The 26,524-nt window shown below is 39.6% G+C and overlaps 1 protein-coding gene across 13 annotated transcripts in view; it reads right to left on the reverse strand.

Moving 5' to 3' along the window:
• LOC134577559 (cyclin-dependent kinase 11B) overlaps window positions 1–23,936 on the reverse strand; it is a 34,257-nt gene extending 10,321 nt beyond the window's left edge. The window contains exons 1-12 of one of the 13 annotated variants that reach the window (XM_063436355.1): window positions 23,848–23,936; window positions 22,613–22,738; window positions 21,432–21,547; window positions 19,954–20,090; window positions 18,370–18,487; window positions 17,089–17,234; window positions 12,183–12,302; window positions 7,535–7,660; window positions 6,905–7,000; window positions 1,007–1,153; window positions 680–745; window positions 124–308 (exon numbers count right to left, since the gene is read on the reverse strand). In XM_063436355.1, the coding sequence (XP_063292425.1) occupies window positions 124–308; window positions 680–745; window positions 1,007–1,153; window positions 6,905–7,000; window positions 7,535–7,660; window positions 12,183–12,302; window positions 17,089–17,234; window positions 18,370–18,487; window positions 19,954–20,090; window positions 21,432–21,547; window positions 22,613–22,723 (1,368 nt within the window). In that variant the 5' untranslated portion in view covers window positions 22,724–22,738; window positions 23,848–23,936. Of the gene's footprint in view, window positions 1–123; window positions 309–679; window positions 746–1,006; window positions 1,154–6,904; window positions 7,001–7,534; window positions 7,661–12,182; window positions 12,303–17,088; window positions 17,235–18,369; window positions 18,509–19,953; window positions 20,091–21,431; window positions 21,548–22,612; window positions 22,739–23,847 lie in introns of all 13 variants that reach the window. The other 12 variants (XM_063436353.1, XM_063436354.1, XM_063436352.1 and 9 more) reach the window with 12 other exon arrangements.
• Between the last annotated feature and the right edge of the window lie 2,588 nt (window positions 23,937–26,524).

Genomic DNA, 26,524 nt, shown 5'->3' on the forward strand with positions numbered 1-26,524 from the left:
CACATGTCATGTGTCCTTAAGGGGTTAAAGTGGAGCAGATGCTTTTGTGAAATTAATATGAAATTTGTCTCCTGCTGGAGAGAGGTATACAAGGGGAACAAAGCCATCTAATTCGTAACATACCTGCAGGGCGGGAAGGTATTTGGGGAGCTCTTGCTTCAACTCAACAGGAGATATGGCTGGAGAGTCTGGGACGTATTCTCCATCTGTCTGAGCATTAGAATGAGGACTATCATCTCTTTTTTCGTCTTCTTCGTCCTCATCATCTTCACTGTCAGCTGAGTCATGGTCAAATCTAGATTCTGGAACTTCAAAAATTAGCTAGAAGGTACTTAATGTTGCAGTAGACTATTTACACAGAATATATTTACAGGAGCTTTATTTCACGTTGGGATACTCATCCCATATATTTTTTATAAACATACATTTTACAATTATGAAGATTATACTGCTCATCTTATGTTTATAGAGATGGCTGCCCTTTAACTATTGTTTTAAATAAAGAAAAACTATTTTGTCTCTGTATAGGACACATGCAAGCCCAAGGATTATAAAATAGTGGCACCGGACGATAAAATATGTTTGATAATTGACGGGCATAATGAGCAAATTTGTCGCTGTCCCCCATAAACACTATACCATGCAATTATCAGATTGGTTAGAGTGTCATGATTCTTACCAATTGGAAGGTGATTTCCAATCTCTCGTTCATCCTCATCAGTCATCTCATCTTCACTAACTTCCTCTGCAAAAAAATAAACATTTTTTTTTAACTGTTAAATAATGGAGTATTATTTAAAAGGGCTTTAAATCGACAAAGATACAGCAGATACGGATGACACAAGCTAAAACCTTATGGCAATAAAAAAAAAAATTATACCTGGAACCAACACTATTAATACAAATCCCAACCGTGCCACTTTGATGTGACAGGTGCACTCTACTAAGCCTCACAATGTAAGACAATGACCACCTCTGTCATGTATGTTCCAATTATCAAGCTCACCTGCCGTCTGCTCAGACACAGCATCAGAATTGCTTCCCGTTTCTTCACCCTCCTCCTCTTCATCATCCTCCTCTTCCTCTTCTTCCTCCTCAGATTCTTCAGTGCTGGTTTCCTCTTCCTCCTCCTCTGAACCAGACGCAGTGCCTGCTGGGATTACAACGCATTTATGAAAAATTACATTGAAGTTTTTTTTACAACTTTTATAGAGGAAAACCTAAAATTCTATCTGGAGCATAAGATAAACAAAAACCATCCCCCCGCCCCCCCCCCCACCAGCTTGTATTTATTAATCTACCCCCACTATTTAAAATATACTATGCTTCAGCACTAACCGATTTTAGTCCAATAGCCTCTCACTTCTCCTGACTCACAGCTCGGTTCCATAGTCTGTGCACATCCCACTGCAACCTGCACGAAGCAGCGAGTACTGAATGCCAACCATGAACCCTTCCCCACTTAAGATCTCCATATATGGCGCACACGCAGAACTAGGCTAACTCCAGCCTAACCACGTTTTTCTTTAATTTACAACTTGCAACTGGATGTTCTGGCATTACTTTCATATCATGGCTTTATAAGAAACTTAACAGCAGAACCAGCATGGCTGTATCTTATCTGTCCAACTGCAAATGATATGCAAGATCTCTTATCAGGAAATCTTCAGATTTATACACACAACTTAAACATTATGGACATTTTGCAAAAAGCTTTTGCATTTAACAGCTAATAATATGTGAAGCCATGTTTCCACAAAGGGATACCCTCTACAATCACATCCTGCACAAGTGCTAAACGTCGATGTCTAAATACATGATCAAATAGGCTCCACATCTTCAATCTTAACTTCACCCTTACTCATGTGATTTACAATGCAAGTACCAAAACATGTGTCAGACTGCCCACAAGTCAGACACCTATGGAAAGAAGTTTTCCACCTGCAACTGGACTGTTTAACTAAAACTGCAGAACTAAATCCATTAAATAATGGATCTTATTCACATTAAATCCAAAACAGAGAGCACTTATCCAAAGAGATAGAGGAGTGAACCCGTGATCTACCTACAGAGAATGTTATCGAGTGTGGACGGACTCTCCATTTTCACCTCTACCTTTTTATATTCAATCTATCCGGTTTTCTCGGTCTTTATAAATGTTTGTTTATATTACAGGTTAAATAACAAAGAAGAAATATGCAGTCATTCATTTAACCCCTTAAGACCGCAGGACGTACTATGCCGTCCTTATTTTGGTGGCTCTAAACGCCGCAGGACGGCATAGTACGTCCTGGGCGGTCTTCAGCCCCACGTGGCCGGCGGAACATGGCCGCTGCAGATCGCGGTCGGGGGGCATGCCTGGCCCCCCAGGCAGCCCCCCTGTGCCTGGGGACCGCGGTCTGCAGCTTCCGATCGCAGTGACAGGCTGTCACTGCGATCGGTATTTACCATGTGTCAGCCGATTTTAAAATCGGCTGACACATGGAGCCGGCGGAATTCTCTGCAGCAGATCGCGGTCGGGGGACATGCCTGGCCCCCCAGGCAGTCCCCCTGCGGTCAGTGACCGCGATCTGCAGAGTATGATCGCAGGGAGAGGCTGTCTCTGCGATCTGAATGCAGAGACAGCCTCTCCCTGCGATCTGATCGCAGTGACAGCCTGTCACTGCGATCAGAGGTTACTATGTGTCAGCCTATTGGCTGACACATAGTAACTGCAGGCAGGATCCCCCTGCAGATCGCGGTGGGGGGCATGCCTGGCCACCCAGGCACTCCCCCTGTGGCCAATTACCGCGATCTGCAGGAGGTGATCACAGTGACAGCCTGTCACTGTGATCACTGATCCTGTGTGTCAGCCAGTGATGTAAAATCACTGGCTGACACTGTCTCTGCCCCTCTCCTCCCCTATTAACCCCTTAATGTAAAAAAATAAATAAATTAGAGTTAAAAATAAAATACACTTACATCAATTATATATATATTATATATATGATCTATATATAATATATATATATACGCACACATTTACACATACACTAAGTGTATTTTAATATTTATATATATATATAATTATATATATATATATATATTAATATCAAAATACACGTAGAAGGATATTGATTAAATATATACATAATTATATATATATATATATATTATAATAAAAAAATATGTAAATACGTAAAAAAAATTAAAATAAAAAAATAAATAATTAAAAATATATATGTGTGTAATTTCGTTCTAACTGTATTTTGATAATATATATATATATCTATCTATCTATATATATATATATATATAGATATATATATATATAGATATCAAAATACACGTAGAACGAAATAATATACCCAAGTATATACGTATACATCACTATATGTATACCTATATATAAATAAAATAGTAAAAAAATTATATACATATATATACACATATATATATATATACACACACACACACGTGTATATATAATAATTTTACATATATATTTATGTAATAATTTTACATAATTAGGTATCCTAATTAATTACAATTAGCGGGACCTGCCTAACAACCCAGGCCGAAAGTATAGGGAATTTAATTTGCTAGCACTATATTTAACCCTATAACTTTCCAAGACACTATAAAACCTGTACATGGGGGGTACTGTTTTACTCGGGAGACATCGCTGAATACAAATATTTGTGTTTCAAAACCGTAAAATTTATTACAACAATGATATCGTCAGGGAAAGTGAAATTTATTGCCTTTTTCGCACACAAACGGCACTTACACTGACGATATTTTTGCTGTCATACTTTTTACTGTTTTGAAACACAAATATTTGTGTTCAGCAAAGTCTCCTGAGTATAACAGTACCCCTCATGTACAGGTTTTATGGTGTTTTCAAAAGTTACAGAGTCAAATATAAGGCTTGCGTTTCAGTTTTTTCACAATGAAATTCGCCAGATTGGTTACGTTGGCTTTGAGACCGTATAGTAGCCCAGAAATAAGAATTACCTCCATAATGGCATACCATTTGCAAAAGAAGACAACCCAAGGTATTGCAAATGGGGTATGTTCAGTCTTTTTTAGTAGCCACTTAGTCACAAACACTGGCCAAAATTGGCTTTCAAATTAGTTTTTTGCATTTTTCACACACAAACAAATATTAACGTTAAATTTGGCTAGTGTTTGTGACCAAGTGGCTACTAAAAAAGACTGGACATACCCCATTTGCAATACCTTGGGTTGTCTACTTTTGCAAATGGTATGCCATCATGGGGGTAATTTTCATTCCTGGGCTACCATACAGTCTCAAAGGCAACATAACCAAACTGGCAAATTTCAATGTGAAAAAACTGAAAAGTGTAACATGCTATATTTGACCCTGTAACTTCCCAAAACACCATAAAACCTGTACATAGGGGGTACTGTTTTACACGTGAGACATCGCTGAATACAAATATGTGTATTTTATTGCAGTAAAAGCAAACAGTATTATGACATTCACAGTTAGAATGTCACATAGAACTAAGAAAATTTAAAAAAAAATCATATTTTCTCTCATTTTTTTATATTTTATTCATATTACGTTATGTTCCATACCTAAATATTGGATGTTAAATGAAAGCCCTGTTTCCCCTGAACAAAATGATATATAATAAGTGTGGGTGCATTTAATATGAAAGAGGTAAATTATTGTTGAACAGACATATAGTCAAAATCTGTGGTTTGTTTACATTTTTTTTGGTTCACAACTTGTACATTTGGCTGCGGTCTTAAGGGGTTAAAGGGATACACTGATGGGAACATCTCTTAGCTATGTTTTTCTTAGGGGGAGAGAGATCCAACACAGGAGTTTGCTCCGTATGAATCATACTGATCAGACTGCCTCTCTTCTCCCTCTGTCAGATACCGCAGGGTGAAGAGATCTTCTAACTGCACAATTGTAAATCTGTTAGGCATGCCCAATGCACTTATCTAGAATTCCTAGGGATAAGACACTGACTGGTTAGATCATTGTCCCCCTACAGTGGGTGTGAAAAGCATAAGAAAGAAGATGCAGGTAAATATGAAAAATATATATATTTAACCCGCAGAGTGAGGCAATTGTGTAATTTAAGGCTAAAGCATTTGAATGAAACAGTTTTCTCAAAGTGATGCATGTCCCTTGAATGTGCTACACTACCATACTTCGTAATACATTCTGGAGTGACTTTTTGAGGGCAGGATTTGGAAGCAATACATTTGCATTTTCTACAAGTTTGGCCGAAATGTTTGGATGTCAGTTGAAAGACATAAAACCAGATGTATATATACTTGGCTGCCTTTACATCATAAATGTTTTAGTTATAGAGCCATTTTCTATAGTAATGCAATAGAGAATTTGGTTGTCTTTTCTTTTTTTTTTTTTTTTTTTTTTTACTTGAGAGAAAAATAATTAAGCCATCAAATTCCATCTGAGCAATGTGCATAACATTCCCACAGCCAAGTGCAATAAATCTAATTAAGAACGATGACAATTGCACGCACCATTATTATAACAGCTGTATACATATTTTAAAAAAGCCTTTACAGTCTTGAAGTTCAGTTACATGTCATATACTACAGTATATTCCTAACACTATAGTACTGGTGTGGGCTGGAATGGCAGTTTAGGTCCGGCCCCGCTTTTAGTGAACTACTCACCTTTTCACCTCTTGCTGCGGTTAGCTTTGCCTCCATGGCTGAGATCAGTCTTGATGATATCAGCCAATCCAATGCTTTCTCATAGAAAAGTACTGGGAGGCTATTGCATATGTGCAGCTAAACGCCCCCGAAATGAGCATCTCCGCATAGATATGTGTTGAATCAGTGCATCTCCATGAGGAATGTTCAGGGACTCCATGCAGACACTGACACACAAAGCACTTCTAGTGGAAGTTAGTCCTAGGCTGCAATGTAAACACTGCCTTTTCTCTGAAAAGTTAGCGTTTACATTAAAAGGCCTGCAGGGACAGGCTATAAACACCAGAGCCACTATATTAAGCTGTAGTTGTTCTGGTTACTAGAGTGTCCATTTAATATACTCCTGTTTAAAACCTGTAATTTTTAAAATTTTGATATGTTGGGTATTTATGTTCAACACTGTTCATATTTCTCAACAAAAGAATATATTTTTCGAAACTATACAGACATACCAGTAAGTATGTACCAAATGGAACGTTTGACACTTTCAATGAAGTCATTTTATTACTAGCAAATTGCAATTAAAATTCTCTTTTGAATGAAACATTACATTTTATCTGCAAATTTCGTAAACCTGATTTATTCTACTGCAGTAATATCCCCCAAAATATGTTCCGTTAGTCTAGCCCTCCAACACATTAAAGTGCCTTTAGTTTACCTCTGATCATTTTTATGTAACAACAAGGCTAGACGTGGGACCTAGCTCCCACACTGCCCTCTGTCCTCTCACTTTAGAAGATTTTAGCATATGGTAAACTTGGCAGGTGGAAACTATCAGTGCACTCGTCAATAGTCCCAAATACAGAAAACATCAGGGACAAGTGATAAACAGAAGGAGATAGAATGGTATGATTGGAAGAAGAGCATGCATGCTAAAATACTTTCACAGTCATTGATCTGTAGAATTAAACTGAGATTTAGACACCTGGAGTAATGAAAATTATCAATAATCCAAATGTCAATCTACTTCACATTTCAGCAGACAGATTTGTGAATACGTGTCTTTGAAAAGACTGTCATCATTGGTCACTGCTGGGTGTCAGAAAAAACTCTTACACCTTTACAAAAAAAACTTAAAGAAAGAAGACACCATATGAAGGTAGATATCCCCAGTTCATTCTCAAAATACTAAATATTTGATGAATGTGCCCCAAGTAACAAATAAAATAATAACAGGGTAGGTTAGAACGCATGATACCTGTGGATGATTCCGCAGAGCTGGTTTTCCGTTCACTGTCACTGATGTCTTGCAAGTCCGACAAGGGGTCCCTCTGATCAGGTCGCTCCTCTTTCACTGAGTAAAGAAAACATGAAATGGTAATATTTGAAATTAGGAAGATAGGCCCGAAATGGAACACTACACGGGTTACATGGTTATGTCAGTAGAAAGGTCACAGAGAGCAGACGCAATCCACATTTAAATTTAAGGAAATACTTTCTTGAGGGACCATTTGCAACAGGACCATTTGTACAAAACAAACAGGAATGTTTTTTAAAAACAGTTAAGCTGAGGTTTGTCAGTCATTCTGAGGGCATGGTAAAGGATTGTAAGAAGATGATGAAAAAAAGTATCCCCCCAAATCAGGCCACCACTTCTGCTGCTGTCGGCAGGCAGGTCTAAAGGAAACCATGACACAGTAAGCAGCTCCAGACTTGAATACAAGTAAGATTTTTATATTTAGGGAGGCATGAGGGGCTTAGGGTGGCCAGATTGTGGTTTTAACCCTATATGGAAAGGAATACATGTTTGTGTTCCTGACCCTATAGTGCTCCTTTAATAACCCTGATAGGTGATCAAAAAGACAGATTAGAATCTCCCGCTACTAACCTAGCTTTCTCCCATCTCCGTCCAATCGCTGCTGTCTCATAGGACTACGACCGCGGTACTCTTTATTTTTTTCTCCATGTTCCTCTCGGGCCGTTCGATGGTGAGCTGCCACTGGTGACGAAAAGTCAGCGCAGAGAAAAAAATAAAATATATAAGTATTACAGCATGAAAATATGAATATATATATATACACATATATAATCAGATGATGCACTCTCCCCCCCCCCCCCCCCCCCCCAGACTAAAGTACAATTAACCATTTTGCTGCCAGAGGTTGGCTTGGCAAAGTGCCCAGCCCCTTGTGACTACAAAAAGGTTATTTATTAAGGTTGATTAAATTAGGTTTTCTTGGATCCCCATAACTGTCTCCTTTGCAGTTTGAGAACCGTTCTTCTGTATGTTGCATGGAAGGATCTTAAGGTATCTTGTTGCCTTCACTGTAATCACAAACCACGACACTCGCTACTTAGATTCCCAGGAGGCTTTTCATTATGTATTAGCTTTCTGCAGACTTTACAATATGATGACCCTAGAGAAAAGGCAGGGGCCACTTGTTAATGTGTTATTTTCATATTAATTTATCTTAATATGTATATATCTTAATATTAGTTTAGTTTTACAATCAATCAATGCTTTGTGCATACAGAATGTCAAGAAAGACTTTTGATAAAGTTGCCATTAATATAATGTGAACACTTATTTTATTAGAGCAGACAAAGTTCTGTTCATATAGGAATTTTGAGAAAAATGTGCTTTAGGGGTCAGTTACCCTGGCTCAGTAAGCAATCACTTCTTGTACATTGACAGAGTCATGTTTATATAGTAAACAGATACATGGAGATATAGAGAATATATATATATTACACACACACACACACGGTGCAATATAAAGAATACAAAAAACTGGGCCATGTCTTCATGAACAAAGAGTCACCAACTGCATTCTCAGCCTTTAAAGGCTACTGGTCCATTTGGGGGTGCACTTATTTCTCAAAATTCCCAGGATATCTTATAAATATAGCTTCTGAAAATGGTGTAAGTTTTCAAACTTTAAAAGCTCTAAGAAAACACTGAATGGTGGAGTGCTGGAGCCTCACGTGATGGCAGAAGCCAATTTCCAAGATGGGGCTTTTTTTGTTGTGAGGTGTTCTCACGGTCTCTTCATACTGGAAACAAGGTTTCTAAAGACAATAACTAGATTAACTGAGGACATTGAAAGGACATGTATAATGCAGTAGAGACATCAATGCTATAGATTAATATCCATTACATTAAACCCATGACTCATCCTTAAAGGGAGACTAGAGTCACCAAAACAACTGTAGCGTATTGTATTTGTTCTGGTGAGTATAATCATTCCCTTTAGGCTTTTTTATTTATTTTTTTTGCAGTAAAAACTGTCTTTAGAGAAAATGTGTTGTTTACATTACAGCCTAGTACTTCCACTTCCATACTGGCCACTCTTCAGATGGCTTTTAGAGGTGCTTCACAGCGTTTGGCTCCACCCCAGCCCACCTTTTTGGCTGAGATCATCAGAATTGACCATCTCTGCCAATCTAATGCATTTCTATGCATATAATTTCTGATGATGTCAGCCTAGGAGGCAGGTCAGTGGCAGAGCCAGCAGCAGACTGGAATAAAGGTTAGATTTTACTATATTTAGGGGAACGGGGTGGGCCGGGGCAGATAGTGTTTTTAACACTATAGGGTCAGGAATGCATGTTTGTGTTCCTTACCTTATAGTGTTCCTTTAACATGACCAAACTGGCAGTCACTAGTGTCCTTACTCGCAGGTTAGTGCACCGTTTATCCTACTGATGTCCATTACATGATATTTTATAGAATAACATTTTTAGCAATGTGAGAGCGCTCTGGCAGTTGGGTATTAAGAAAGCATATGTAAGGGTATGGGATCAAAGCAGTATTAATAGGGTGAGTTGACATGAGCTGCAAAATGCAGGAAAAGAATATATGAATTGATTAGATTGTGGTGGAATGCTTCAGGACATGTAGGGTCCACAATTTTGATACTTTCCCCAGGTACTCAGTCAGCCTTTTACTGCTTCACGGCTAGTGACAGACCAAACTAATTTTGTAAAAAACAAAGAAATCAGTTCGATCCTATGCACAGGACAAAGTATTGTGTGTGCACACTCTCTTTATATAAGTTGAGACACACAAATACAGAATGTTACATGATTCCCTGCAAAAACTAAACTGACCAAACAGGTAGTAACAGCACATTCAGTATTTTTACTCATGAGTGCCAAAGATTGCAAGAGAGGCAGAAAATATAGAATACATGCTGGTTTTGCTAACCACAATACACAGGAAGTATATAAAAAGATAATTCTAAGGATTCCCAGTAATCGGTGTTTCCCATGGGGATTTAGAAGGTGCTGGACATTCTCATACATAAGCATGAGGATGTTCAGCGTTAAATTCCGTGAAACAGCAGGGTGCGCCTCTTATTGCAGTTTGGTAGACAGCCACTAGAGGCAGTCTTAGCAGTGCAATGAAAACTGCAATGTTTACAGCTACAAGGTTAATGGGACAGGGATACTGCACCCAGACCACTTTAATGACATGTCCCTTTAAGGAATCTTGCCAGGCTGATTTTTACATATTTAGGAAGCAAGTTGGACCTTTCTATTCTCTTCTGTTTCTAACTAATGTACTGCACCAGAACACATCCCCTGTGCTCCTTTGGCAGAAATTGTTACTGCATAATCTAAGTCAAGAGTAGATACATGTTAAATTCTGTCAAACAGCAGTTATCTAGGTCAACAATTTATATGGCGAACATTTTATTTACAGCTTGTTTTATAAGAAAAAATGCCGCCTAAAGAGAACACCATTAATAGGGTCCATCTCGGCATCATCTTGAAGCACTTTTACAACAATTTCCACAATGTTCATGGACTTGTTGTTAAAATTAAAACTGAATACAAATATTTCTAACCTAAATTACGATATTAGAGAATATTAAAACATAGAAGTCTAGGAAGGACAGGTGGAGGCATGTGTCTCGTGTCACATAGCTTTCCCGTTTGTTTAGGGATGTCAAAACAAAAATGTGCAGATCCCATTGTACAGCGCTATATAAATAATAAAATAACTCTTAAAGGTACATCTAAATCAAAACTATATATATATATTATTCCCTTAAAGCAGGGGTGTCCAAAAGGTAGATCCCCAGATGCATGAAGCTTTGCTAAACTTTGTAGATGCAGCAATATTGGACTGGAAAGATTTTATTAGTATATGTAGAGCCTAGAAATAAAAGAAAACTTAAAGGAGAAGTCACTATTGACAATGCTGCACCTATATCGTGATGTAAAGGTAGACTCTAATTAAGATATACAGAGACCAAGTTTAGCCATAATGAATGGTATTAACTGATGCAGCCTTTACTTATTTGTGACTAAAGCTCTGATCTCATCACAATTCTGGAAAAACAAAACAGCAAGGTTTCCTCTTTCACATAATAAAGGACTGTGCACTATTTGACTTGTAAAGCTAAAATTCAACTTTTAAATGCGAAAAGAGACACTCCCATAAGGAAATCAGACAGTGTAAGCTTCATTGCCCAAATAAACAATAAGTGAAGATGAGACGCTTAGGTGAGGATTACAAAATAAATAAATAAAAAGACAAAAACACATTGACAATGCTACACTCCGCAGAATCTGATGACCATAGAACCAGGGTCTTATACTGTGTCCTCTAAATGTTGATACAGTATACAGTTCACAGATACAGTGAACTCCCAAAAGTCTTTGAATGCAATAGACAGCCAGAGAATCAAGGGAGCTGTAGTCCAGCAGCATGTTTTGTTTACCATAAGACTTCCCCTTTAGTTTGATATATATTTAAAAAAAATTAAAAAAATAATTCATTGGGTAGGAATCTGGAGATGAACACATTCATAGTACATTACACATCGCTAACAAATGATCATTTCCGCTAATATTCTTAATACAGAGTTCAGCATGGCTTCTTGTTGTTAAAATGACCAATGAGAAGAAAGAGGAAAACGAAAGAGAGCATATGCAGTTCATTGCATCTTGGTCACCAAAACATACTGCACTTTTAAGCCTAGGCAGATTGAATTGTGAAAGGACTAGAAACGCATATGACATGGGTAGGCAACTTCTGGCGCTCCCGATGTTGTAGACTATCTTCCATAATACTCTCACAGCTGCTAGTGCAGGGGAAATCTGGTCTGCAACATCCGGAGAGAGGGAAGTTACCGACCCTGGCCTAGGAAATGAACGTAAAAATATTGATTTGACCTCAGAAAAAAAAATGATAAGCAGTCCATGTGCCAAGTCTCCACCGTGATAAGGTGAGAAATACTTGGAATTGTAGAGATCCAAATACAAAGGTTAGGGTAACAGAACAAACACTTAGTGGAAAAAGAATGAACAAAAGATGAGAAAAGAGGGGGGAGGAGACTGTGTATGGCTTCCATTTTTCTGCTTTAAGCTAGAGACCATTTGGTGCCAAGTGAGAGAGTGTGCATTCATGTCTGTGGGGAGGTGCTGGCTCTTCTTGCATTGAAGGGGTTAAGAAGGCACAATGCAGTACAGGATTGGATTTCTACAAGGTTATTGCTATGGAAATGGTTTAAAAAGCCAAAACTTACTTTGAGTGCTAAACTCTACAAGAATTCTTGCATCTGCAAACTGTGCACTGTACTGCATTTTCTCACTCTCTTGCAAGAGCCCTGGCTTCCTGCGCATAGGAAGCGCAGATCCTGCGAGCCCTGGAAGGCATGTTGTACAGATTGGTACACTAAACCACATGGCAGGAAAGGTCTTCACACTTTCAAACTATAAAGTCATTAAAATGCAATCAAGGCGTTCACTTTGCAAATTAAACGAAAAAGCATTACGTTGTGCACTGGCGCCCCCTAGTGGCATTTATTTGAAATACATTTCTACTTTAGGAAATGAAAGCTTAGTTCTCTTAAAAAGGACCGAAGATTGTTTTTTTTGTTTGTTTACAGTACAAAGTGGCAAAGGTATTTTATTTGTTCACTAGGGGCTCACCTTTAGTACTGCAGATGCTGGCCAAACATAATGGTAAATATAGTTCAAAGCAGATGCAGTGCCAAAGAATAGCCATAACTTCTCTAGTCTAAATGATTTATGTCATTGTTAAAAAAAAAAAAAAAAAACTCATCTGACTCAATTAGCTGCTGTAGGAGCTGCAAACTAATTTAGCCAATTAATTACATATCTAACGCTGCATAGACTGACCTCCAAAATATATTGAACCCGGACACATTACTAACTTTCTATTTCAATGTTTAAATAATGGGCTTACAGAAACTAGGAGACTTCTCCCTCAAATTAAACTGAAATGTGTACCAGAGCGTCAAGATTATGTTACAGAACATTTCAGCTTCATCTAATGAGATTTTTCCCTTATTAATGTGAGGCTAGGATAAAGTATACAACAAAGGCCTTTCTGATTAAAACAAAGATGGTGTGTCTAAACTTGGAAGGAGGTAATTGCAAATTTGATGGCCACTGGGCATATCCACAACAGAACTCTTTCTTAATTGCTTTGAATGCATTGTCGAATGCCCCCTGCAATTTTCCAAATAAAGGCCCAAAAGTTGGATTCACAAGATGACTCTTTAACCCCTTAAGGACCAAACGTTTGGAATAAAAGGGAATCATGACACGTCATGCGTCCTTAAGGGGTTAAAGACATCAAACACGTATTCTACAGGGTTGAAATTGTAACTAACAAATATCCTTGGCATTTATAATGTTGCAGTGGTGAACATTATAGTAGAATCTGCACTCAAAAGGTACGCTCAACAATACCTATACGCCTGGTGTTTAATCCAGCAAATTGCTATACACAAAGACAGGGAGGATAGCACTCTAGGAGTTTCTAAGAAAATAAACATAATGAAATATTTATGTTTGAAATGAAAGTTTTATTTCCACAGAAAATCTTAAAGAGTGCAAACCTCACTGTCTTTTTGCATATATTTATATTTCCTGGAGGCTATGTTGGCCCTTATATATGTTCCATCATTCAGTGGTTTAATGGCGAGACACTGAAAACACCAACGAGTGATGTATGGTTAGTGCTGGGGATGGATTTATGGGCACTAGGTTGAGCTGTCTATGTACGTTGCCCCACTACAGCAGAGAAAAGATCTAATGTGCTGTCTAAAACCAACAAGTGATGCAAATACTGAAGGAAGCTAATTCTTGAAACTTCAGTAGGTAGTCATCGTTGATGGACAATGTTGCCCGACATAGCCAGAAGATATTTCCAGTTTCGCACACAGCTTTCAAATAAAGGAAAAAAGGAAACAAAAGAATAAATACACTATATTTAAAAAAAACCACAAAAAAAACTGGGGTCTACAGTGGTGAATCTTTTCTAAATTTGCATACCAATGATCCAGTATCCCCAGTGGAAAAGTATTGGGAAAGGCTTAAATCCTGGACAGTCACTGAGCCTTGAGGACCAAGGTCACAATTGATTTTTTTTGGATAAGCTGTTCAAATGATTTATTATTTTGAAACAAAATGTTCAATATTTTTACATATTTATGTATTTTTATATGAAGTATGTTTTGATATTTTAATAATTTGAAAAAAATATATATATTTTAAATATTTTAAAGGTTTACCCAACGGAGTGGCGGCTGATCACCGTGCCGTCAGAAGTGCTCTGAGGAACCTCCTTAATTACTGATTTAAGAGCATTATTTAAAAAACGTCACACCCAGTATTTACCTACTCCTGCACATTAAGGTGCCCTAGCTTGACAATTCCAATGCAAAGTTGGGGTAACCAGCACAGGAAATCCAAGCTCGAACTGCAAGGCCTAGTACACTCTGAGAACGGGAGAGATGGCACGTCCGAGTGGGTTTTCCACCCCCCTCCATTGGACCATAGGGGAGGCCTCATCGTTATCGAAGCCACTACGAGTTGACGTAATTGCTACTCACCAAAGATGGCAGCTGGACAAAAGTATGTATAGATTGTGGTACAGTAGTTGCAGTGTTATCGGAGAGTGACCTTCCTCTAGGAGTTTGACATAATATGCACCCAATTCTGGCAGTACTTCAACAAACACCCCCCAAGAGCAATGGCACAGGGAGAACATTCGGTTCAACCACAGAGTATCAAGTCCCACCTGGGCCTGGAGCCACACAGGGTATTCGACCTGGACTTCGTCCATAACCACTGGGTGTTTCTCGCTCACACCCCTGCAAGTTGGATGTGAGCTGTGTGAATTGACCTGGGGACATCGGCCAATGCTCCAGAGAGAGTGGGGTCCGTGGACATTAGAATCTGAGACTCTCGGAATAGATTGTAGCTGGTGTTTAACCCCTTAAGGACCAAACTTCTGGAATAAAAGGGAATCATGACATGTCACGTGTCCTTAAGGGGTTGAAGAACGGAGGCATCATTGGAGGCCTTCTCCAAGATCAGGAATAGACTAGTTATTTATCAGATGACTAAGCTCAGACTCTCCAATTGTGGGACTCCGCTCTTCAGCACTATATACTTCCTTGCCTTTATCTGTAATCTTTTAAGTTTTTTGTTTACATTATCCTTCATATGATCTGGATTCCAGTCCTATAACAATAGAACTGCCTGATGAATGTCTACTCGCCTATTGTACATTGCATACTCATACAGCACAATTCTATGCCATAGTAATAGATTTATCAGTGATCGCCATGCTATCAGCGCATCATATTTCCTCATAATATTTTATTCTATATGCTAAATCATTTGTAAAGCTTATCCAAAAATATTACACTGAGGCTTAGGGTGCGAGCCACTAGTTTACAAGGTCTGCTAAAAGAGGGCATCAAACTCCTTTTTATGTGGTGTTCTTTCTGCTGGGTTGTTTGCATAAAATAGTGGATGTGTCGGATTGTCTTTGCAGGATTTTCTAAATTAGCAGTATCAAGCTTGTGGTCTTGATTTAGGGCGTCTGAATAAGCATTGCTGCTTGTGGCAAAATAAATATACTATCCTACATTCTGCTAAATTAGATTTGTCATCTGATCCACCATGAAATGTTTTCAATTACAGAAGGTCATGTGGAGAACTAGTTTACATTCGATTCCAGTACATTTAAGGGAACAGTCTTCCTTTCCAGAAGTAGAAATCTAGGTAAGATTTTTATTATTTGTGTCTGACCTGCACAAAAAAACCAAGGCTCATGGTCACACAACAGGGAATACAAATCAACGCCAGACAGCACAGTTAACAGATCACACAATTTAAGGTAATTAAATGTAAGTCATTCAATTTGTTGACCTGAAAGAAAACGATAAAACCCTCTTTTTCAGTTTAACCCCTTAACCCCTTAAGGACCAAACTTCTGGAATAAAAGGGAATCATGACGTGTCACACACGTCATGTGTCCTTAAGGGGTTAAGGACACATGACATGTGTGACATGTCATGATTCCATTTTATTCCAGAAGTTTGGTCCTTAGGGGGTTAAACTCAATTACTTAAAATGCACATACCTTTGAAACATTGTACATTTCAAAACAGCAGAATGCATTTGTGCCTTGATCACACTGGGCAAAAGCAGCAGCAAAGTACGCTGACACTACAGTCTAATGTGAACCAAGTCTGGTTGCACACAAATTAACCAGTTTAGCAACAGTAAACAGCTGGGGGAAACGGACTGCAAATAGGATCGAACACACAAAGCATTTCTCACACTATGAGAATGCCACAAGATAATACTGTGTGCCAATGCTTTTCCATATTTAACAAAGTGGATGTTTGTTTTGTAGCCACCCTTACTTAATACAGTATATCCAAGGGAAATTTCAGAACCGTACAGTTTTAAAATAGGTTCCACCACTACAGAAAATACTGATGAAAGTCAGATTGTATACCTCTTGAATACCAAGTACCACAAATAACAGTTCTTGCATTAGCAAGACATAAGGTCACCATCCACTTTTCATTGCTTTCTTTCTCCACAGAAAGCATGTAATGGATTTTTATAATTTCTTCCAAAATGCAATCTGAAATTCACCCCACATATAGACAGAGTTTTTTTGCAAGCATATGAATTGGGCCACCATGTGTACACCGTGACGGTAGAAATGTGGTTAAAGGTTGTCTACGGTGTTAAAGGAGATCAGCCCAACCACAGAATGTGTGTAATAGAGAGCACAATTTCTTTATCTGTGCTAAAGGAATCACATGGGGGTAATTCTGGCTATTTACTTTACGTTTCATTTCAGAAGTGAGCAACCGTAACGTAAATGTTATCATGGAGACTTGGCTGGAAACATGCCACTAATGGTACTTGGGTACAAGATTTTTGAGAAACGCTGTTCTAGACTGGCCTTCTTGTGGCTTTGGTAAGGTCAATTGGCTTGTTTCACATGAGCAAAGGTAATTCAGCTATTAAAAGCCTATTCCTGCATTACAACTTCCTGCAATCAAATGGGCATTCTTAAGGGCCATATTGCATCTAAGAGGCCAAGAGCCACTGTCTTGTGCATCATAAAAGTAAAAAGGCTGGGCTTGGTACCTTCTCGTCTGACTTCACGTTCCTTGCGCCTCTCCTCCGCTCGCCTTTCTCTCTCTTTCTGCTCCCTTTGTTCTTTCTGCTGTTCCCTTATTTTCCGCTCTCGCTCGCGTTTACGCTCTAACTGCTCCAGACGGTCCCTGCAAACACTTTTAAAGATTAAAAAGTACACACGTGCACTTTGTAGTAAATTATAATAGTCAGATCAGTAACATTTAACACGTCCACCACCATTATAGCTAGAGAAGATTTAGAAACACACAGACCACTAAGTTAAAATAATGTTTAAATAACCTTTATTTTAATCTATATTTTTTTTTAATCAAAAACAGAAACCACAAACTGATAGATGCATAAGTTACATTTCAATGTTACCGTGAAATGAGGCAGCTAACAAAAATGCTAGAGGGAGGGGGGAATTATAATCAGCAGTGATACTAGTCACAGAAGAACATTTCACGTATACCTTTGCAGGCAGTTATTCAAGCTCAATGTAAACATAAAAGCACATCATTCTGATAGAGCTAGTTTCTTTTAGAGTCTACTTTTGCCTTACTTATTACAAAATGTTACAGTCTGAGGATCAGAAGGTGCTGATTACATCCTAGTCTACTGGCAAGCCCTCCAATACTAAAATAATTCATCCAGCACCTAATGCAGCAGTACACATGTATTGCATTAGCTAGCATTTATGTTCTAATGGTCAAGGTAAATAAAAAATATAATGGGAATAACCAGTAAAAAAACATTTCTGGGTTGATCTTAGCTGACATTTATCTGGTTTAATGAAAACACACGGATATAGGTGATTTTCTTACGTAGCATACCAGAGGTTCTCATTCTTCTACCACAAATTAAAATCCTTCATTCTCAATACGGAAATCAACATTTAAAGGCACAAACACATTTACAAATCTATATGTAAATTATACAGGAGGTATCTGGTTTTATAGAGAGCACTAGAGAGCAGCTCCACCCATTTGATCCAGCACACGCAGCCTATCATTGCCATCTGAGATTGAACAGCTTTATATGAATGATGGAAAGCTATAATTTACTGAGTGGCCAGTGAGGCGTTAAAGGGTTCCAGGGTGGAACCAGTTTTACCCAAAAGTGCCTAAAGGTTGTTTGCCAAAAAAAAAAAAAAAAAAAAAGACTAGGGGGCAACACTGTACAACAAACTCTTAAACTAATGATTATCTTTATGTTGGAGCTTTACTCTCTCTAAATAAAGCGATTTATTGGTTTATGACATTCTTAAATGGATTCTCAGCTGTTTCTTACCGTTCTCTCCGAGAATGTTCTCTAGCCATCTCTCTCCGTTTTTGTCTCTCCCAATCACGACGGGCCTTGTCCTGCTCTTCTCTGTGTCTCTTCCTCCTGTCGTGTTCTCTTTCTTTCTCTTTGGAGCGAACATGTTTGCCTGATTAATAAATTAACAGCTCTCTTCAGAATTTTATTAAACTTAGGCAGCACTTGCTATGTAATGCATGATTTAAAGGGACACTATAGTCACCAGAACAACTACAGCTTATTGTATTTGATCTGGTGAAAATAGTCCGTCCCTTCATGCTTTTTACAATAAACACTGTCTTTTCAGAGAAAATGTAGTGTTTACATTGCAGCCTAGGGACACCTCCACTGGCCATTCCTCTGATGGCCAACAGAGGTGTTTCCTGAGGCAGTGCTGCACAGTGTGACTGACATTCAGTGTCTCCGCCGTCTGCATGGAGACACTGAATTTTCCTCATACAGATGCATTGATTCCATGCATCTCTGTGAGGAGATGCTGATTGGCCAGGGCTGTGTTTGGTTGGTGCTGGTTCTGCCCCTGATCTGCCTCCTTGACAGTCTTAGCCAATCCAATGGGAAAGCATTGTGATTAGCTCAGATCACCACTTCTGATGATGTCAGTCAAGCAGGCAGATCAGGAGCAGAGCAAGCAGCAGCATACTGGAATAAAGGTACGATTCTACTAGATTTAGATGACTAGATAGTGTTTTTAACACTATGGGGACAGGATACAGGTTTGCGTTCCTGACCCTATAGTGTTCCTTTATTCTATCTAAAATGGCTGCATAAATATTAACAAAACATAATGCAGTATACTGAAAAATAAAACTGCAACATCTGCAGTGAGCTCTCGACAAATCTGGAACAGTCTTGGGCAATGCTGAGCTATCATAGCTATTTAAGGGAGGACTTTGTAGGCATGTATCACAGTTACTACCTTTTAAAGGAAAAGTACACAGCTAGCTACATTTATTTAAAAAGCATGACTAAATCTATTTGTTCAGAACAAAAGCCTACATTTTGTTTTGCAAGATGTTCTGACAGTCTTAAAAATAAATGAGGAGAGTTCTATACAGGGGAGTAACCCATCATGAACGATTTGCTCCATATTATGATAATCATTTATTTGCATTGTGCTGACAAAGTGCTCAGCAGTGCAAGAGACAATGGGTGAAGGGAATAACAATAAAACTGATTAATGTAACAAGTTTTAAGGGCTCTGACCAAGAGCTTATAGTCTATAAAAAGAAGTCATACAAAAAAGTGTGTGGTGTGTAAACCAGAAAAAAAAAATGCTTTGTTGGGAAGGAAAGACAAGAAGCATACAGTGTATGCATCAGGAAAAGGAGGAATATTTTGCTTAGATTGTGGATATGGATATTATGATTAATAGAATCAGAATGATTAAGTAAACAACATGAGTTATGAGTTAGAGCAGCAAAACTGCCTTCATAACATCACTGAACTCCATTCTGCTGATGAAGAGGAAGGTTGTGCTGCTAAAAACACACACACACACACAAAAAAAAGGTTGCCTACACAAAGCATTGAAATTACAATAATAAAACTACGTACCTCCAATAACTCCTTCAGCAGAATGGCTGCGGTGCCTGCGTTTCTCCTTCCTTTTCTCATCTTTTCGGTGGTGTGATTTCTCTTTTCTGGACATTTGTTGAGGAGGTTTAATAGCTAAAGAGTCATCTTCTTCACCCCTAAAAATGTGAACAAAAATACATGTATTTCCTATGTAAACCCAAATTGATAAACGCTTCCATTGTCTACAATTTTGTGAAATAACATGCAGAAGCACATGGAAAATAAAGAAATATGTCACCTGGATAATGCAGAAGAGAAAGATTCACATTACCTAAGAAGTAAAAGGGCTTTTCACGTCAGAGCCCATTGTTTGTCAAAACACTTGAAAAATTTGAAGGAAAAAAAACAAAGCAAGTAGACAGCAGCCTTCTTGCACCACATCCACAACAACAAACTTATGTTTAAGGAAATAAGGAGAAGAGGCTCCTTAATGATGAAATCTGTGTAATTTTACGTAATATTCTTTGGTCTAGCAATTAAAATCACTCAAGTCGCTTAGTATTTAGCAAACTAGACAATATATAGAAACAAACAAAATCTGCTATTTATTTGATCCATGAGTGCCATTTCATAAGACCGTTTTAATTTCCGAGTGAAAATTATCTAAGTCATTCTTAATCAAGACTGGGACACTTAATGGAAGTCTACTGACAGAGCGGGGCCAAAATGTGATCCTTTCCTCTCCTACAGTACAGTTAGTGGATGTTGTGGACTGTCATAAAGATGTTACACAAGTTTCTGTTACTCCGTGGCCTGCTAAGTGTATGGGTTAGGATGCAGCTTATATGGCATGATAAAGGTGATCCTTCAATAAAGTTTAATAAAAAAAAAAACCTGTTTTAAAGGGAATCTCCAATTCCAGGAAAACAATCAGTTTTCCTGGCACTGGAAGTTCCCTCTCCCTCCCACCCCCCAAACCCCGGCTACTAAAGAAGAGAAAACCCCTTCAGTCACTTACCTGAGGCAGCGACGATGTCCCTCGTCGCTGTCTCCTCCTCCGTGCCGCTCCTCCTTACTCCGTCGGCGAGCCCACCGGCCGAGGAGACCTAATGCGCATGCGCGGCAATGCCGCGCATGCACATTAGGTCTCCTCATAGGAAAGCACTGAAAACGATTTTCAATGCTTTCCTATGGGGATTTGAGCGATGCTGGAGGTCCTCACACAGCGTGAGGACGTCCAGCGACGCTCTAGCACAGATAATCTGTGCTATGGAGCAGGAAGTTCCCTCTAGTGGCTGTCTAGTAGACAGCCACTAGAGGTGGAGTTAACCCTGCAAGGTAATTATTGCAGTTTATAAAAAACTGCAATAATTACACTTGCAGGGTTAAGAGTAGTGGGAGTTGGCACCCAGACCACTCCAATGGGCAGAAGTGGTCTGGGTGCCTGGAGTGTCCCTTTAATACTGATTACATCTGCTGTATTGAAAGATCAAGCAAAGAGACATTGATATTTATACCTATCTTCCATAGAATCTTGTCGTCCGTAAGGTGAATTTCTTATTGTTATTTCCATCCTGTGATCTCTGAGTTCACCTTCTTCTAAAGAATCTCTTTTAGAATCGCGATCATCAGCCTAATAATGGCAAAAAGATAAAAAAGAGGGGGAAAGACCAATATTACAAAAAGCCAAAATATTACAAAAAGCCAAAATATTACAAAAAGCCAATATATTACAAAAAGCCAATATATCCCAAAGGCAGTCAATACACAAAAATCAAGTGGCTCCCCATAACTCACAAAATGAAGACACAAGCTATTTGAATAATGCAGCAAATTCTCACATAACCAGAAAAAGATTTTCTCAGGCAAAACTGCAAAAGATGAATGCTATTAAAATTATAGTCATGCCAAACTTTAAAGACATGTGACTTTTACACAGAGCTCAGAAACTGCAAAACAACTGATGGAAATCCTGAGAACCAAGACAAATATAAATCTATTCTGAGTCTTCTTTCTTGTTACACATAATACCACCACTTGTCACAATTTTAATTTCAGAAGAAGATATTCATCCATATATGTGAGCCAAACTTCTCACAATTAAGCTGGGTCAAAGTGGCTTAAAGAGAGTTTATGCATCATAACAACTTGATCTAACTGAAGTTGTTATCGTGCCAGGAGGCCTCAAGGGGTTAAACCTTTCTCAATCCCTAAAGGTGCCTCCAGCGCAAATCTCAACTCACCCCCAGTCAGCATCCAGCTTCTGAAATGTCAGTTCCAGAAAGCATTGAATGCCGCCGGGCAGGGATGCCGCTGACTGGCTAAGAGTGGTCAAATGACACTCTCAGCCAATCAGGGACCAACTTTTCACAAAACTGGCGTGAATTGGTAGTCACTGATTGGCTGAGAGTGTCAGCTGAACGCTCTCAGTCAATCACAAGCAACACTCTGCACTTCCCCTTTAACCTCTTGAGGTAAGAGTGTGCCTGAGGGTTCTCCTGGCACTATAACAACTTCATTTATATGAAGTTGTTATGGTGCCCGGAGTGTTCCTTTAATTTGAAATAAAGCATCCGGATATAAGCAGTTACAAAGTATTGTGGGGGGTGGAGGGGGAGTCAGTTAAAAAGAGTGATGAACATTTTAAACAAAATGTTTCTACCACAAAACAAAACATCCACAAAAATATTTATCTCACATTTTTGGTGTGCTTCACTTCTGCTTTCTCTTCTTGCTCTTTTCGCCGCTTCTTCTCTTTCAATATTTCGTCCAGGGTCTTTACTTTCCAGGTGTCTTTTTCATCCCCCATTTGGAGTGGATCGACCTAAAAAACAGCAAAAGAAACTGGTTAATCAATTACAAAGTATCTAACCCACCGATCATTATTAGTGTATAACAATCCTGTGGTTTACTGTGTAAGGTTCCAAGAGCCTGAACAGAGCGTGCGAAATTAGTTTAACCTGCAAGCTAAAAAGGAGAAATTTAGATGGATAACCTTTAAACTGAGTTTTCCTTGGTGTTTGGAAATATAAAATAGGGAACAATTAACAAGAAACTGCCACTTTTCTGGGAGTGATAGTTCCTGGTTACCTCATGGTAGTTTGGGTATATAGCAGCCAAACCAACGCCTGAAATTTTTTCGCCGGTGCCACAGATACAGGCATGGTGCACACGGTACCGCAGGAGATAAACTAATGCCTCGTTTCCACTGAGTGGATCGGTTCGGGTCGGTACAGTTTGGAAGGTTTTGAATAGTCCAGCCCATTCTGGTGAGCGTTTCCACTGCAAGCCAGACCTTCAGGGGCCATGCGGGGTTTAGAAAAAAAAATGCTCTTCCTGTCCACCAATCAATGGACTGTATAGTAGCTGCGCGCTAACTGAACCATTTCCTATGGCCCTACATCTGAAGCAGGACCCTGAATGGATCAGTACAGTTCGCTTATATGGACCACTTGCATAATGGAAACACTCAAAATAGCGAACCGCTCAGTGGAAACGAAGCATATACTCTGAGAGCCGTGTAACTGGGGAGATTTTTCTAAATATTAACAGCTTTTTAGATGCCTATTGGGTGGAGCAAAGTGCAAAACAGATCTCACAGGTGACAGTCCCACTGTAAGCTGCTGTGGACTACAATTCCCATCATGCTCAGGCAGCAGTGCACACTCCCTGTGTTTTGGTCTGCACAGCACTCCCAGCCAGCTGGGTGTTCTCTCTCCCCCCTCCCCCCCCGACTGCCATATTCCCAGTAATCCCCAACCAGCCCGGCGAAGCGCACTCCTGGCTACTCTGGACTACATTTCCCATGATCCTCTGCCCATTAAAACAGATACCCTCTAAATGGTGCTCGATTCTGACTCCCACAATGCTCAGCCACGCGAACGGGGCCGGATCCCCCCTTGTCCCAACAACTCTCGGCCCAGCCGGTGCTACCTAGTAAGCGATTCTCCTCTCACGGAGCAACAACCCACGGCTAGTGCCTAGTGAGGCCTCACCGCTCACATCCGGCGCGTCGCTGACGTACTTCCGGCGTGGCATACGCTGATGACGTAAGCGCATTTGAAACATGTCTATGTTTGAAACCATAGGTTTGAAACTCTATACACCTTGGCGCTTTGCAAACATTGCCCCCAGCTGGAGAACCTGGGTAATGCAGTGTAACACTATATACTGCAGTGCAGAGGCTGGAGACCATTTTCTAATGATTCTCAGCCATCACTGTGTTGTAGAGTTAGCTCTGACATTGGGGAATCTTGCTACAAGTTATGTTGGGAATAGGAAATCTGGGTTTATTCACTAAACCCACAGAGTTACTCACTAAAGTCTGAACTGCTGCTTAATTGAAGGTGTATTTCAAATTGTAGGCCAGTCATAGGCATCCTTCGGCACTCCAGATGTTTTGGATTACACCTCCCATGATGCTTTGCCAGCATTATGGATGTAAGAGCATTATGGGGGATGTAGTCCACAACATATAGAGTGCCAAAGGTTGCCTATCCCTGCTGTAGGCTAAAGTAGCCACACTAGAAATGGAGCTGACATGGGGTTTTGTTTTCCCCAATTTGGCTTTTTTTTTTACTCTTTATTTAAAGACAGGTAGAGGTGACAAACCTTGCAGCCAGTTGATACAATGTTACGAATAAAGAAACCCATCTAAAAATGTTCTTGAACAAAAATTAAAGTACAAATAAAATAAAAATAAAAAAGAGAGAAATAGAAAAAGGGTAGAGAGTGGATGGGGGGAGGGCTATCGTGCGAGACGTCAACTTCAAATTACAACAAAACGTCCAACCTTTGGCACTCTAGATGGTCTGGACTGCATCTCTCCTTTGCTTTGCTAGTATTATGGCTGCGAGAGCATTGTGGGGGATGTAGTGCCGAAGGTTTCCTATTCCTGAACTGGGTTGTATCCACACATTCTGACCATGTTTTATGATAGGATTACATAGCATTATGAACAAAAGCCACAAATTGGTCCGTGAGATGGTTATCTAGTATTTCGGTGCAAATTTTCTTTTAAACCAAAGTGTTGCTAATGCTTTCCTATCAGCAAATAAGGAAATTTAAACCATACTTACAATAATTTTCATTTTGGTTATTATTCATGGCAGTATCACTTATGGGTAGCTCCACCTGCCCAGTCAGAACAGGTCAGGAGACAGTGCAAAAGAGACTGCCTGTATAAAAGGTCTCTCCTTTCATACACCAGTCTGTTAAAAAAAATATATATAAAAATAGTAGGGAGCCTGATGCTGCCACAAATAATAGCCTGGAAAAGAAAATTACGTTAAGTTTGGTTTACATTTTCGTTATTCCTAATTATGGCAGCATCACTTATGGGTAATACCCAAGCAACACGCAAAACAGAGCAAGAAATGACAAAGACACAACTATAGGATACAAAAAAAAAAAAAAAAAAAAGATTGATAACAGAGAAACAGGGGAAAGAACTCCTCTTCCAAACTAAGTAGATGGAGCAGTGATGTCCACTATGTAGTGCTTAAAGAAGATAACAGGAGCACTGGTGGATCCAGAGTCTTATCTCGGGAGGGGCACTCATAGATTATTTAAAGAAACAATCCAGGTACAATAACCACTACAGCTCTCTGTATGGGGGAGAAGTGTGTTTGTGGGGGTGCAGTGTGTATGGGGGAGAAGTGTGTGTATGGGGGTACAGTGGGGGAATTGTGTGTATGGAGGAGAAGTGTGTGTATGGGGGGGCTGTGGGGGCAGTGTGTGTGTAGTTGAAGGAGGGGGCAGAGTAAAACAAATGATTTTTTTTTATTATTAAAAAAAATATTATTTATATCCCCCCTCCCTTCTTACCTTTGCCTGGGAGGGGGATATTATTTCCAATCCCTGGTGGTCCGGTGGAATCCCGAGCGGTTCTAGTGGGGAGTGAGCTCTAGCCTGCAGCTCCTGAGGCTAGAGTTCACTCTCGCGAGAACAAAGCATTGCCGTGGTAACCGCGGCAACGCTCCGTTCTCGCGAGAGGAGACCCGGCGGAGCTGCAGGCTGAGCTCCTCCCGGGTCTCCTCTCCCTCCTCCCTCTGTGCCGGATAGCACCGGCCCTGCAGGAGAGAGCATCGGCTCTTGAGAGGAGGAAATTGCCCCATTGCCCCCCCGGATCCGCCACTGCACAGGAGCAGACCTGATGGCTGCCTTACATATGTCATCAGAAGGAACTTCTGCCCAATAAGTAAATAGGGGCCTGGTGGAGTGAGCCCTTATTTTTTCAGGAAGAGTTAGAGGAAGATAGACCTCTGAGATCCAATGCCTTAAGGTTGCAGATGAAGCAGCTTCAAATTTGCACTTACCAGAGGGTAGGATAAATAGCTTATTAGACCTTCGGAAGACCTTAGTGACTTATAGGTATTGAATGATGCAGTCTCTGACATCCAATTCATGGAGTTTAGCCTCTGCAGGAGAGGATGGAGTTGGAAAAAAGGATGATAGGACTACTTCCTGGAGGAGGTGAAAGTTAGAGACAAAGGCAGTGGCTGAGTGACAGGCAACAGAGGGTTGTAGTCAATGGAGTATATTCGAAGCTTGGGCTTGTCACCAGTGGGGTACCTCAGGGATCTGTACTTGGACCCATTCTCTTTAATAT

This window comes from Pelobates fuscus, chromosome 11, assembly GCF_036172605.1.
Source record: "Pelobates fuscus isolate aPelFus1 chromosome 11, aPelFus1.pri, whole genome shotgun sequence".
Classification (NCBI taxonomy): Eukaryota; Metazoa; Chordata; class Amphibia; order Anura; family Pelobatidae; genus Pelobates; species Pelobates fuscus.